Below are 14,716 nucleotides of genomic sequence, written 5' to 3'. Positions count from 1 at the left end.
GCTCCAAACCAGGAGGACAACTTCGTACAGCTTACCGTGGGTATTTTTCTCCTCGATCAACCAATCATAAACTTCTCAGGCGCTTCCCCTCGACGAACTACCCAATGGGAGAGCGTACTTCGAGGAGAGGCGGGACTATATTCCTGTCAATCATTCTCAAGGGGCGGGGAAAGGATCCCCGAAAGCGCTAGAGCTACTCAACAAGGCGAATAGCAGCGCTCCGCATCCAACACCAACCAGGGGCCAACAGACGACGTTAAAACCTGTCAGATTCCTCACTTAAATGTTCCTATGGATTACTAATACACCTTCGTCGACAAACAGAGGAGTTTCTCAACTTGACAGCATAGGTAAGCCTTCTTTTGTTCGGCAAAGCCATCGCTATTTTGATCATTTTGTTTCTCCTAGCTCGCTTCCCTGCTGCCACCAAGCCAACCTTGACGTTAGCTAACTTGTTAACTAATGCTGCGATGTGTTTAGGGGGTTTTACGGAATGAATGAATTATGCGACTCGACAGCACGAAACCGACGGTCGAGATTACCAAATAAACTTAGTCCGCTGGATAATAAAGTTGCGCTGCAGCCAAATGAGCGCAGTGAAAGGTTGCGCTGCTCCGGAGCTGAGTAGTTTGCAGCCTGCTGGACAAACACTGGACTGTTGTGTTGCTTCGCGTAGGAATCCTCGGAGAGGTTTGTCGTCGAGCAGCGCCTGTCATGGTGTCAAAAGTGATATTTCACGACACCATCAGCGACCTGAGTCCATTTGACATCGCTGCAGGATGTGATTTAGTCGACCAGCGAGCAAACGGCGTAGTTTAACAGGTAAATTGCGTCGTCAGGCTTTTCTTTTGTGCCACCAGCGTCGTTAGCTTCTCACCATTTACTCGCCCGGTGGAGGTCGGACCAGATGGACTATCTTGTACGGAGGAATTCGCCCGTTTGATCAGTTTTTAGACCAGGTGCGATGTGGACAAGTCCCCCCTGCTGGATAGGACGTACGTTATTCTGTGTGTGTGTGTGTGTGTGTGTGTGTGTGTGTGTGTGTGTGTGTGTCTGTCTGTGCGCGCGCGTGTGCGTGACCATTATTTTGCACATTTCCGTAACTGGCAAACCCCATCGCTGACAAACTGTCTGTGCAGGGATCGTGAGTGCGGAGGTTTAAATGGACTCGATGCGGTGGTTAACTAGGCTGTCGGGCTGAAGAGCAGGTGAAAAGACGGCCGAGGCTCAGGCGGTATATGTGCATTTATTTTATTTATTCATCTTTTTTTTTTAGCTGGTCCCCAATCATTCACTTGCAGCGGCTGGTGGAGCAAAGCGTCTGGGCGGATGACTTTGTATCCTCCGCGACCAAGAGCCCTCAAAACAAGGGCTGCGACCTTGGCTTCCGTTTTAACAATAAACCCGAGCGGGTATCGACGAGATGTCTCCCGCGAGCCTGACCTCATTGCAATACCGTTTTGTCGACTTGTGTTTCTTTGTCAAAAAAAAAAAAGAGCAACGTTTACTCAGCGAAATGCCAGACCAGTCGACACGCAGAGAGAACACGGTGCGAAGAAAGAAAAGTGAGTTTCAGGATGGCCGCGCGACCGAGGCTCACTTTGTGCAACTCAAAGCGGTTAACGTGACGTTTCTCTAACGGTCTGGTCTCGTGCCCACGAGCCGTGTTTGGTGTCGGGTGGGAGCTGCTCTCCGCAGAGAGCGGCGCGAGGGAGAAGCGAAAACGAAAATGAACCGTCTCGGGGCAGTTTTTATGTAAAGATAAAAACAAAAACTATAACAAGAGATACGAAATAAATGTCTCTGGCGACCACCGTCCCCGCAATATTTCCACTGTTTGTTCGCTGAAGTGCTTTTTTTCTCTCTTGCCGACTGTCCGCTACAGAAATGGCGTCATCCTCTGCTGTGCTGTTGGTTCAGTCAGTGCAGTGCAGACAGCGGGCACACCACGCCGTCGTACTCGGAGAGACATTTAGTATTAGTATTTGTTTTACTGTATCTATCACTTCATCCTAAACGACTTCAATCATCCGTGCCGAGGGAGGCCGGCGACGAGTTACTTTGTGTTGCCACAAGCACCAGTCTGGCTGTGACCACGCCGCGCGGGGCATTACATAAACGGCTTTCAGGGCTGCATTAGCAGCCTGCCACGGCTCTACTTTGCAACACTGATATCTTTTGGGAATGTGGCTCGAGCGCACACACACACCATCAGAAAAATGCATTAGCCAGGATTATTTAAGCAAAGGATCTTTTTAAAACTTTTTCTTAAACCAATTACAGACCCAATTTAGAAAGGAGATCTAATGTGTAGAGTCAGACAGTGTGTTTCTCCAAGCGATGTAAAGTGTGAGTGGTTTATGCCGCCCAGAGTTTTTCATGTTTGTCATGGCATCCAGCAGTGTAGCAGCAGAAGAAGTGATGTCATCAAAACATACCCGTGCCTTGTTGTGGCACAGACTGAAGTTGGCACCCTCTGTAATGTCTAAACGTCTTCTTCATCCTCTGTTTCAGCCTCCAATTCGTCACACCGGTCACCGAGAGGACTCATCAAGAGATGAAGGTATGTTGCGTTTACTTGCATGTATATACACGCTTTAACCAGGCATATAAAGTGTAATATAAATATTTCATTTTTGGGTTTTGTTCATACACAGCGAGGCAAGTGTCTTGGACATGAGCATGACATTGCAAATACAGCTGGAGACACTTAGAAACACAAATACACATTTGACATTTCATTTTGTTGTTGTTGCTTTGTTATGCAATGCTGTTGAATCCCATGCTGAGATGGGAGCCGAGTGATGTATGTGAATTTTATTTGATAAACTATCAGAGAGTGTCTTTATAAATATACAAACTAAAGGTGTGGCGAGCAACTATCTATGAATGAGCTTTGACGTTTACAAATCATTCAAAGCTCTGCCATTATTTTTTTGTTTTTTTTTCAGCCCTATTCAAAACTAAAAAAGTGACGGCTCTATTTGTTTGGTAAATTGGCGACGGTGCCAGCTTTCTTATACTTCCAATGGATCAACAATAGTTGTGGCTGTTGTTATGCCTGCAGGCGGTAGTCATTTGTTACCATTTAAGTCAAACGCAGTCATAACATGCATGTGTGTTTCACTTTTTGATTAAATTCATGACATGCAGAAACTTTGGGAGGAGTCTATATATGTTGTAAAATGATTATGGGGAAAGATTAAAGTAAATACAGGATGTGAGCACTTTGTGATTTGGAGAGTCGGTGTTGAACAAATTAAAAGCTGGTCGAGTAATGATTTGTAGTCTGTCCCTTTGGTCCTAATGATGTTGTGCTTATTGTGGTTAATCACTACGAGCAGTCTACCAAAGTATCCAATTAAAATGCAACCAAGAGCATCATTGGATGGCAAAAAAAAAAAGTTTCATGTACATATATTTTTTTGTATTATTAATCTAGTAAACAAAAGAGACGGGGAAATCGTTTTAGATCTGGTACAAAGCTTTGTCTCTGCTTCTTGAATCATTTCTGTTCCCTGCATTCATACTTGTCCTACTAGTAGTGCTGACTGCATGATGATTTGTGGTTATGTAATAAATAGTTTGTGCCACAGGAAGACAATGGAGTTCTGAATGTCATGACGAGAAATGCATTCCAGTGAACAGAGAGCATCCAGGCACAGATTACGTAGAAACCAATGGGGTCAGCAGATATACCCTAATTCACACCGTAGGCTAGCTTCATTGCTTAATTTCCTATGCGAGTGTCTACTTGGGGGGGGGGAGCTGAATATGTTCATTAAACTGTTGCCATTAGGGCCCATGACCATTTTGCAGTTATTATTCTCTCCAGCTGGATATCAGTAGCCTGTTATTATATGTTGATTATGTTTACACTTGCTCATTTTCATAACTGACAGGAGCGATGTTTTCACATTGACATTGCTTTAATTTTGTAGAATTTGTGGTTTCGTAGTGCTCTGAGTCACTTTTTATTTTACTGCTCTGTATATTAGGAGCATCTACTCAATGCCGTAACTGTAAATGGCTCTGTAACTAGGACAACTTTTCATTATGTTGGCTTCACATTTAGTGTCACTCTGGCTTCTGGTCCACAGCCTTCCTCTATCAACTACTCACACACTGCTTTAACACTTCGATAGACATTAGATAGAAGAGTCGACTAATGTGTTGGATAATTGTTGGAATTCTTAATCTGTAAATATCATGTAAATACCTTTTGCGTAAACGGGAATTCAGAAAGTCCTTACTCGAGCATCAACAATCTGGCAGATGTACTCAGCTAATGCACTTTGTCCAGGACCTTTGTAAGTTTTATTAAGAAAACAAAATATTTGACCATGTCAGATCTAAGCATGCTGGTGTAGTCTATAGCTTGTGACTGTGTGCTAAGACTTCTAAACTTAACCGTGATAACCAAAACGGTGACTTACCATATACCGTGTGTATGACCATTTACTGCATAGATAAGTTAAAGGACCACTCTCATGTACATATATCATGTAATATGTTATTTATTACATAAGGAATGCATGCATTACACAACTGGAGGTGTGGGGTTTGTACGAAGTGGGCATTTAGGAGGCATGGGAGGTCTAGTGACGGATGCTATTGGGTTGCATTTTGATAAATGTAGGATTCAGCATTTTAAGGACTAAACTGCATGATATATGTGCCCCTGCTGCTTACATTTATGACCTTTCTGTTTGAAATCAGTTTTGGTTGCCCCCCCCCCTCCTCAACTTTATCAAAGTAAATTACTAAATTGCTGTGCTGTGGGAGTGAAATGTGTTTAGCTAAATTATTCCTGCATTTCGATGAGTTAACGGCACGTGGTGATACAGTACATACTTAAGCATTTGGGAGGGGACCTTGTGCAGATCAGGTGCAGTCGGCTGCTGTAGTAGATGTCCGTGTCTGGGAACCCAGTTTTGTTAAGGGAGCTGTATTTAACATTAAAATAGCAGCAAACAACTGTTATGCTATGTAAAGATATAGCTGGGTACTGCCTACCCGAGTGGAGAATAAAGTTGCTCTTCTTCTGTGGGTGTTGTTCTCAGAGCTTCTCCTTGCCAGCCGCACTTGCTTTTAGTGCACGTAAGCGTGCCCCATGGTTAGCTCATGGCTTCTCTCGTGCACGATGGATGCGGCTGATAACGCCGTCCTGACTGGTGAGCATGAGATGAGCAAAGTGAGTATGTAAGCATGATCATTTGTAGAGCTGTCAAAGTCTTTGTTAAGGAAGGAGGTATTTCTTATGCATTCATTGAATGTATGTGTATAACATCTGCATTATATTCTACTAAAACCGCCACTGAGGCCATGTTTGCAAGGCGTAAAAGAGCAGGCATATGCAAAGATTGGGAATTTTGCACTTTGTAGTGGTCCATACTTTCAAGTCCTCATGTTGGCCCAGGGGTCAGGGGAATAGGTTGCTTTGAAATTACACATATCAGCGATTTATTAGCAGAGTTTTGCGCAAATGTAAAATGTTAGAGTGGAGTACTTGGTTTTTGATTGTTTGTAATAGTGGAAGAGTGGATTTGCTTGAAAGGCTGGCCTTTTGGGGAACAAGTGGGTAAACAAAAGGTATAAAGATAGTTTTTTTTGTTTAAAGCTGCCATGGCATTGCCAAGGCAACTCCTGCCGAAGCACCAGTCACTGGAATTGTGGTGACTTTGGTTTGGACAAAGAGGTGATTCACAGCAGGATTATTGTACGTGTGAGCGAGGCCGGGTGGGAGCTTAATTCTTTCCTGCATGCCTCTAGCATGCTCCTCTGTTCGGCTTACAAGCCTATTCATTATAGCACAATAAAATGGGTCAGAAACTATCGTTTATGATATTTCAGTCATGTTGAATAGAGTTGTATTTTCTTAAAGTTGTGGTTTTGTATGCTTTTGCAGAGGACGTACACTGTAATTCAGAGAATGAAAATCATTGATTTGGTACACTTATCAAGTACACTTGATATGATTTAGACCTAACTGTTATGTCACCCTGTGTTTACACCACCCTCGCCTGCTACAGCGGAATATGAACCAGTGTATGTTCCTAGCGTCATTTTTCACTGTTGTGTGACTTGACACATACCAACATACAATAGTGACTCATTCGTCCGAACAACAACACATGTAAACACAGCTTCAAGAAGGCACACAATCTGGATTAAATCCTGGGCAGTGGTAGTGACCTAAAAACTCAGATTTCCTTTGAAATTGTTAATACAGGGAGAGTGAGATGAATCACCGGTGTGAAAATTCAACACAAAATGAAACTCTGCTCTAAAGTGGAGATCACACATGGTAATGATCTCTGTTCCCTTTAACGGTAGATTCACAACCAACGGTTAGAGACGATGCACTCATACACACGGTGATGATGGGAAGTCAGAAAAGGTCAACAGTAAATTGTTGATCGGCAGTTTGCCTTTTAATTTGAACAGTAGTACATTAGAAGTAAACAAAATAAAATAATGTTTGCCAACATGGAAACCCTTCAGTAAATTGTACTGAAGTGTGTTGCTCGAGTTAATGTAGTTAGTTACATTGCTACGAACAAATAACCGGAGCAATGTGAGTGGAGTAGTTGACGTGACTTCAACGTTTCCAAAATGCGTGCATCAAAAATATGTGTCTGTCCGACTTGGCTTCAGTCCAGCGTAATGTCCTGCTTCACACCAAAAGGGAGATTTAGAAGGTTGGGTGTAGATTTTCTGGAAATAATGATCCGAGCAATCATTAGTCTAACTAACGCATTGTTTTATGATGGTGGACAAAATGGAGCTGGAATAAATCCAAACTCCAAAACACAAGACTCATTGCAACACATTGGCTGACTATGCAGATTTTGTAGGTTAAAGTTTAGCAAAGGTGAACTTTGACTCTAGAATCTGCAGACTATTTGAATCCGAATATTCTTGAATGCGACAACCACTCTGGCTTTAATTGTAGCAAATCAGCGAAAGGGGGGGGGATCTATGCAAAGACTGGTGCAAGTGTGTGTGTTAATAGATTAGTAATGAGTGTCTGCATGCTCCCATTGGACAGAAATAGCATGTGGTCTGTTGAGAAAATGACCAGCGATTCCTTGAGCCCCTCCTTGACGACTGATCTGATTCACTATATTCACAATAGTGAATTACAATCTGCAGGTGGCATGTATCACCACACAAATGTGCTATTGCTATTCTTTTTTTAATTTCACCTTGTGAGAGTGTCTTTTTTAGTGAGTTGTAGAATAAAATTGCTGTAGTCCCTCAAGCTGTCCAAGAAATGCACTCTAAGCAGCATCAGCTTATTTTCAACTGGCGCTCTTTGGAGTTGGCTGTTCAATTTTTCATGACCTGAGAGTCTTTATTGAGCCGAAACTGATCTCATTCTGCTGTTGCCCGTGTCACCCCCCAGTAGATTTTGTTTTGAATTATTTCAAAGCTCTGACTTAATGTGGCAGCGTTATTTGCTGTGTTCCCTGACTAGAAAGACTTAAATAGGGAGTCTGCTTCATATCGCTAGTAATCAGTGATGATTCAACAGCCAGGCCAGAAGTGCTTCATGGCCAACAACACTGGTTAACCGTCACTTTTAGGATTTACTTTAGATTGTTACTTTGTGGATGGGGTGGAGGCGTTTAATGCATGAATAGATAAAAGTTGTTATCAATGTGGTATCCGTGCGCGTCTGACGGATCTCCAAGTAGATCGTCCTCAGTCGAGCTGCAGTCCTGTGAACACTTTAGGTTTGTGTCTCTCCATGACAGCCGCAGGTGCTTTTTGTCACCCCTTGCCAAGTCACATTAGTATGTGTTTAATGGAGTACATGTGCCTGGAGAGTGCTTTCCATATCAGTGGCACAAGGTGGTTTTTGATTGTGCCACTGTTATTACCGCCATGGTGGCTCTTGCACGCAGAAGCTGAAGCAGCGCTTATGATAAATACTGCTCTGCTGTTTCTGTGACACAATCCTAGATGAGAGCAGCTCCTGTGAGGTGTGTAGGGGGGGGCAGGTTTTTTAAGATCATTTTTAGTCTGTGAAAGGATGTTACACCTCACAATGGCACAGGAATTCCGCCTCGCTGAGCTTAGTCATCTTATATTGGTTGTTGCCTGCAGAAGGGATAAAAAAGGAGTCTGTGTTTTTCTCCAGATCACCGTAGTGTGATCTAATCCATGGATGGTTTTAGTTTAATGCAAGGAGGTGGGGTGTTATCAGGGGAAACAACAAACTGTTCTCTGTTTTGTGTTGGCATGTAAGTGTGACAAATGTAAATCTGGCCTCAGTAGTGTGTTGTCACCCCTGCCTTGTTAAACTGGGGTGGTTTGGCAGCCACAGCTGTCAAGATAACCCAAGCTGCCCCCATGAGTCTGTATCGTGACTCTTCCTCTGAGAAGAGGAACAGGCACAGAGTAAGGGAGGCAAACAGGAGACGCATTAGACGAATATGAGAAGTATTGGTATGAAGGAGGAGAAAAAGTGGTGGACAGAAGCAGCACTTCAGCTTTGTGCTGCAACCGCGGCTGACAAGTGTTGGTCAGCTCGTGGAAATGGCTTCGGCGTCATGTAAACCTGGTGTTGGCAGCTGGTGCTGAGGCCCGACCGCACTAGAGACTAATGAGGTGTTTATCTGAGAGTTGGGGAGGCTGAAATGCTGCGGACTCGGCCCCTGAATCCCATCTGTCCGACTCCATGAGACACCTGAGAAGAGGTGCTCTGTCCTAGCTTGCCTGGTCCATGACCTTCTTCACTTGGAAGATTCAATTTGTCCATCTGTTAGCAAACTTGTTTCTTGTCCATTTTTGTATTTGCAGTCATTTTGAGTTTATATATTTTTTTGTAATGCAGTTACGTCTCAAAATTATTTGGTTTTATTTTATTGCACTTTTAGATCAAAGATAATGAACCCATTCACTATGTTAACCTCGGTGCACAAAAAGCCCATCATTTTTCTAAGAGAAACACTACTTTTAAATCGACAAGGCATCCTTCCAAAAAAAATTTGCAGCGCCAGACGGTTGTTACACTTGGCAAAACACCATGCTTATCTGTAGTATACAGTACATTGTATTTCTTCTGTGATCATCCTATTTGCACAACAGCCAAACGCTGGTGGTTCTGCATGATGACTTGTGATGATCGTTCATTTCAAACCACTAAATAAAAGTGGGTCACGCTGAGGCGAGTCCCGCAGTGACGAACCTCACTCTGTTATCAAAGAACCAGGGATTCAGAACCCATAGTGTTCTAGTCTGCCGATCCAGATTATCTTCACCTCTGATAATATCTCGGAAATTAGATAGTTTTTTGGCCTTGTGGTTTGTGGCCCAAAATCACGACACGTATTAGTGGTCTGTTAGATAAAATCACGACACGTTTCAGTGGTCCGTCAGATAAGAGGATGTAGGATTTAGTCTCTGCTAACAAATAAATTGAAGAGGAATATGAGACCTTTGGTTATTTAGATAATTGGACAGTGGGTATTTTTAACCTTATTTCTGTTTCACCTGTGTTAATCTTTTTTGTCAGCAGGGCAACATGTTGCTCATGCATCTGCGGTGAATTTCACTGTGCATTATTAACAGTTCAGGGATGACACAAGATTCCTGATCTTGTTTATGTGACCCTGATAGTCATTTAATATTGAATATCTACCAAGTTCTAATCCTAATTTTTATATGTATATTGTTCGACATGAAACAGCCGTGCAGCTACTTCTAATGTAGACGTACATAAATAAATCCAATACGCTTGTGTCCTTAATTAATGTTACAGTATGTATAGTATCACTGCAGAGGGGAGTGTCGGTTGGAAATGGTTGTAGGGCGCAGGTATGAGCAGCATTTAGAGTACACAAATACTCAAGTTTAATAGTATTCAATCAGCTCGAGCACTTAGGAGGCATGGTGCATTGCAAAACGGTCAAAGACGCTGTTTTTCTATGTCAAGTCACAAAACTCACCTTCTGCTAATGGAACTCCCCTTTGAAACTGTTGACTGCTATATCTTTTTTTTATGCCATTCAAGGGTTTGTTCACGTGCCACACAAACATGTTTAAGGGTTTACATGAAGGCAGTCCTCTAAGTTATTTTTGCATGCCCAAAGGAGCAGTATTGATTTAGGATGATAAAACCAGCATATTGATTTACCGACTTGCAAACGAGTCAAAGGTCTCAAATTTACAGTTGTGGACTTTTTACCAATTAAGTCCATAAAGTGGTACAGCCGTGCCAGTGAGCCCTGCAGCAGCTGGTTTCATGTTAAGTTTAGACTTCGCTGGTGTAGTTTGTAGTTGTAATGGCAACAATGAACAGCTGTTGCGCTTAGAAATAGTGTGTGTGTGTGTGTGTGTGAGAGTGTGTGTGTGTGCGCGTGTGTGTGTGTGTGAAGTATCTTATTGAGTCTGACAAGTAATTAACTTGTAGTTTGAAATTCAATATGTTCAACATGTGTTTGAAGAAATTAGTGCGAGACGTCGTTCTGTAGTGAGTTTTTCAGCTAATTTGATGTTGAATTGTTAGGGAGCTCGTTAATTTCCCTTGGAATGAGTACATTTTATTCATCCAATCAGAAGTGTTTTTGTATTTAGTGCTGCTAAAAAAAAGGAAAAGGCAGGGCTGCACCATACGATATTAGGTATCGATAATGGCTTGAATAGCTGAATTGGATATCGGTGACAATAGGGCCGATCTATTCAGTACAGTTATGTTTACTTTATATACATAATATACTATATTTTAGCTTCCATTTATATTTTGACCAATTTTCTTTTGCTGCCTTTAAAAGGGTTACACGGGTTTAATTGTGATTGTTTGTTGCTGGTGTACGATTTATTATTTTAATGATGAACAACAATTCAGTAAAATTTATATCTGTGTATTTATACATTACAATTTGTTTTACAAAGTTAGTAAAGTCAAGCCTGTTGCTGCCCTACACATAAACGAATGATCTGAGTCACTTCCACACAGTGGTAAAATGCTTATTAATCAAACACTGGTATCAGACCGGTACTCGCTACATTAGAGGAGGAGCTGATGGTTTCCTGAAGTAACACCCACAAGTACTGGCCAGCTAAAGTGCAAATATGACATGTTGCATGCTGTCAACAGGAAGCGTGCCCACACATTGGGTCTTATTCGAGAAAGATGTCTAAATATATCTCTGTTAGGTAAGGCATTTTCAGTGGAGCCTGAGAGAAGCACCCTCAGTTAATCCATCTGTACACTACATGAACTACAAACATCTTCTGCCCTCATCCTCACCGCAAAAGTCTGTTTCCTCTGTGTACCCGACCCTCCGCAAATCTGTTCTTGAGGGGGGTAAAAAAAAGGTTTGATAAACATCCAATGATGACCCAGGATGGTGCTATTTGTTCAAATAGCTTCTTCTTTGTACTTTGTACTCATCAAAGCAGTAGTGAAGTGGCCTTTTTGCTTGCTCCCCTAGAGGCTTGTTTTCCAATACCCAGAGCAGATGGTATGTGTTTTCTGTGGATGAATCACTGAGGCGGGTGGGTTTCGCATAGCTGGCCTTCACTATCTGACGCTTTAATGTGTGTCCTCCCACCTTAGCTGTGAGAATACACCTGTGTCAGTAAACTATACATAAAAAGGGAACAAGCTTTGAATTCACTGGTTTCTTATTTTTATTTCCTCAGACTCTGGAGGAGCCCCCCTACTTGACAGTAGGGACGGATGTTAGTGCCAAGTACCGAGGGGCTTTCTGCGAGGCCAAGATTAAGACAGCGAAGAGGCTAGTCAAGGCTAAGGTAAGTCACATTTCAAAGATCCAAAATTAAAAATGTATCGTGTGTGTGTGTGTGTGTGTGTGTGTGTGTGTGTGTGTGTGTGTGTGTGTGTGTGTGTGTGTGTGTGTGTGTGTGTGTGTGTGTGTGTGTGTGTGTGAAGTGGATTGCAGCAGGGCGAGGGGCTCTTGTCTTTGTGCAAAGGTGCAACGATCAAGCTCACACAGCTCTGCTGTAATGTACATCCAGATAAGGTTCTTACGGTCATGGAAAACCTGGAAAAGTCCTGGAATTTTAAAATGGTTATTTCCAGGCCTGGAAAAGTCCTTGAAAAAAATAAAAAATCCACAAAGTTTTGGAGAAGTCATGGAAATTTGTTGTATTCATAGGTTCATGTCGTTTGAAATAATTAATATGCTTTTAAAAGAAAGAAGCTCAAAATATGGCAGGCATACACTCTATCTATAAATGTTTATTCATTTAATCAAACTATTGTCTCTCATTCATTTGTATGCTTTAGAATTCTCATTGTTAGTTTAAATACTACATTTTCTCCCCTTTTTTTTTATTTATTTATTTTTTTTTAAACGTATACACCAAGATTTCACAAAATGTTTGGTCATGGCATTTTGGTTTAAAGTCATGGATATCCATTGGTCAAAATGTGTATGAAACTGTCCAGAGTGGATCGGATTGGAGACAAAACATGTCAAAACGATGACCAGAAAGTCCTCGTATCAGTTTCTTGGACTGTGCATTTAAATTATGCTCTTGTCTCTGATGTTGCACAGAATCCATCTGGGTTGCTTACATGCTAGAGATCCACCACCTGTTTTAGGTCGTTAGTACTGCTCATGTAGCTGAAACACCGATCAGGGCCCCAGATGTGACAGATGCAGGGCCCGCCAGGTACCCGTCGCGTCCACAGGCGTCCACAGGCGTCCACAGGCGTCCACAGGCGTCCACAGGCGTCCCCAGGGGCCACCGCTTTCAAATGTTGTCGCGGGGACGGCGCGATTGCCGTTTCCCCATTGGTTTTATGCCTTGCCAATGAAGGCATGGCATGATGTACGTAGTGCAGTGTCTCATTTCCCAGTGGGGCTAAAGCATCTGATTAATACAATAGAGACGGATCGCTTGTCTCTCGTTCTGCGAGTGTGTGTGTGTGTGTGTGGGTATGAGAGTGTGTGGGAGGAACAAAGATTAGATACTGCCCTTTTCACTGTGTCAATGCACTGTAGAGACAAAAGAGCAGCGACGTGCTGCCATTCTGGCGCACCAGCTGAAATCATCAAATGACGTTTCTTTTTGTCTCACGGACAGAAACAGACAACACGCCACCGCAGACCATGTGATGTTCTTAGTTTAGATATTGTGGACTAAAATGAAGCTAATAGGGTGTCTCGTCTCATAAAGGAATTACCATACTAATTGGCCGAGTGTGGGTTTGTTTTTGGGTAGCTATAATATGACTGTGAGGCTCGGTTACACAAACGGAGAACATGGAAATTATTCAGCGGTTGTTGTGAATCTGAATATCCCACTGTAATGGATTCCTCTTTAGCTCTTTGGTTCATTAATCTCCGTGTGCTTGTTTAACAAAGTCGATGGTGGCAGCATATGGCGCTGGTGTCATTTCAGTGATTTTTAAAGCCCAGTATGGCTTTCTTATTTATGATGCTGAGCCACACTTGAATTAGCACCATGTCAGTATCACTCACTGTGGCGTGTTCAGCACACATTTAATCAGCCAAGATTGTACACTAACAAGTACTGTGTCAAGAATATTATATATTCAATGTTCATAGTACAGCTTTTAGCAGTTTTTATTATAGATTTCACTGCAGAATGCAAATAAAGGAATCGCTTAAATAAAAAAAAAATCACATCAACTTTTTTTTTGCAGCACCAAAGTCCTCTCTCAAAGCATTGGCTAATTAATACAGTTTTAAAGTACTGTTTGTTGTTCAACAAGGACACAAAGTGAAGGTGAACACGCTAAAGTTAGAAATGTCCCTTTGGCCAAATGTTAGATTATTTAGGAGCAGAAAGGAGAGCGATTGTGTCGAGGAGAACAACTGGAGTTGCCGTTACGTTTTCCCTGAGCAGTCTATTGGTTGTTAGCTGGGGATCATGTCCTTTTCACTGTGAGAATTTTCACTCCCCAGTTTAGTACATTGAAACTGCCTGCAGCTCAGTAACATTTTAAGGCTTATTGGATAAAAAGATCTTTTTGCCTAATGGACCGTGAGCTCCTGACAAACCTATTCACGTCACATCATACATTTGCTAGAGGCTCTATTTGATCAGAGCTATGGTTTCATATCTTATTCCAATATTTGATGTTGGGTCTAAGTGGTTGTACACTGTGTGTGTGTGTGTGTGTGTGTGTGTGTGTGTGTGTGTGTGTGTGTGTGTGTGTGTGTGTGTGTGTGTGTGTGTGTGTGCGGTTAGGAGGTTGTCAGGATGGCCAGGTGTTATTAACGCTCTCTAGCTGAAGCTTTGGACAGCGAGGGACATCCTCCTCCTGTCTGTGAAGGTGCAGGGCTTCCTGCTCGTCCCGGAGAAGAAGGGGGAGTCCTCTATTCCACTGGGCAGAAATGTTGTTATCTCCATAACTGGTGAAATTCAGCCTTGGGAAGCTTTTTTTACTCCTTTCTCTGCCATCTAATTTTATGACAATTTGACAGCATCTTACAGTATGTATTTCCTTCATTCATTGTCTTGATGCCGCCTTCATAGCGACACTTTGATTGCCGTTTCTGCTGCTGTTATGTTTAAAACTAACTGGTGAGAGCGGCGTGTAAATTTGTTACCTGCAGGCTTGTTTTCCGAGATGGGGGTGATTAACATCCTTTTCTGTCCTCGTATGGCGGCTGATTCTAAACTAAATCAGTCAATCAAAGTGAAGCCAGTTTTCCATTTAAATGATGTTACTATTTTACTCGCGTATGCTCTCGAAAGAATTCTCCGA

The 14,716-nt window shown here is 42.4% G+C and overlaps 1 protein-coding gene across 1 annotated transcript in view; it reads left to right on the top strand.

The window, feature by feature from the left end:
- Window positions 1-1,887: 1,887 nt before the first annotated feature.
- Window positions 1,888-14,716, top strand: part of arid4b (AT-rich interaction domain 4B) — a gene marked incomplete at both ends in the record, with an annotated part of 36,190 nt that continues 23,361 nt past the window's right edge. Inside the window, 3 exons of the mRNA XM_079229568.1 lie at window positions 1,888-1,919; window positions 2,515-2,563; window positions 11,656-11,766. Of these exons, the coding sequence (XP_079085694.1) occupies window positions 1,888-1,919; window positions 2,515-2,563; window positions 11,656-11,766 (192 nt within the window). The remainder of the gene's footprint in view (window positions 1,920-2,514; window positions 2,564-11,655; window positions 11,767-14,716) is intronic.

The sequence above is a fragment of the Taurulus bubalis genome (genome assembly GCF_910589615.1).
Source record: "Taurulus bubalis genome assembly, chromosome: 14".
Lineage (NCBI taxonomy): Eukaryota > Metazoa > Chordata > Actinopteri > Perciformes > Cottidae > Taurulus > Taurulus bubalis.
The sequence above is the reverse complement of the archived record's forward strand: the minus strand, read 5'-3'. Positions and strand labels throughout refer to the sequence as shown.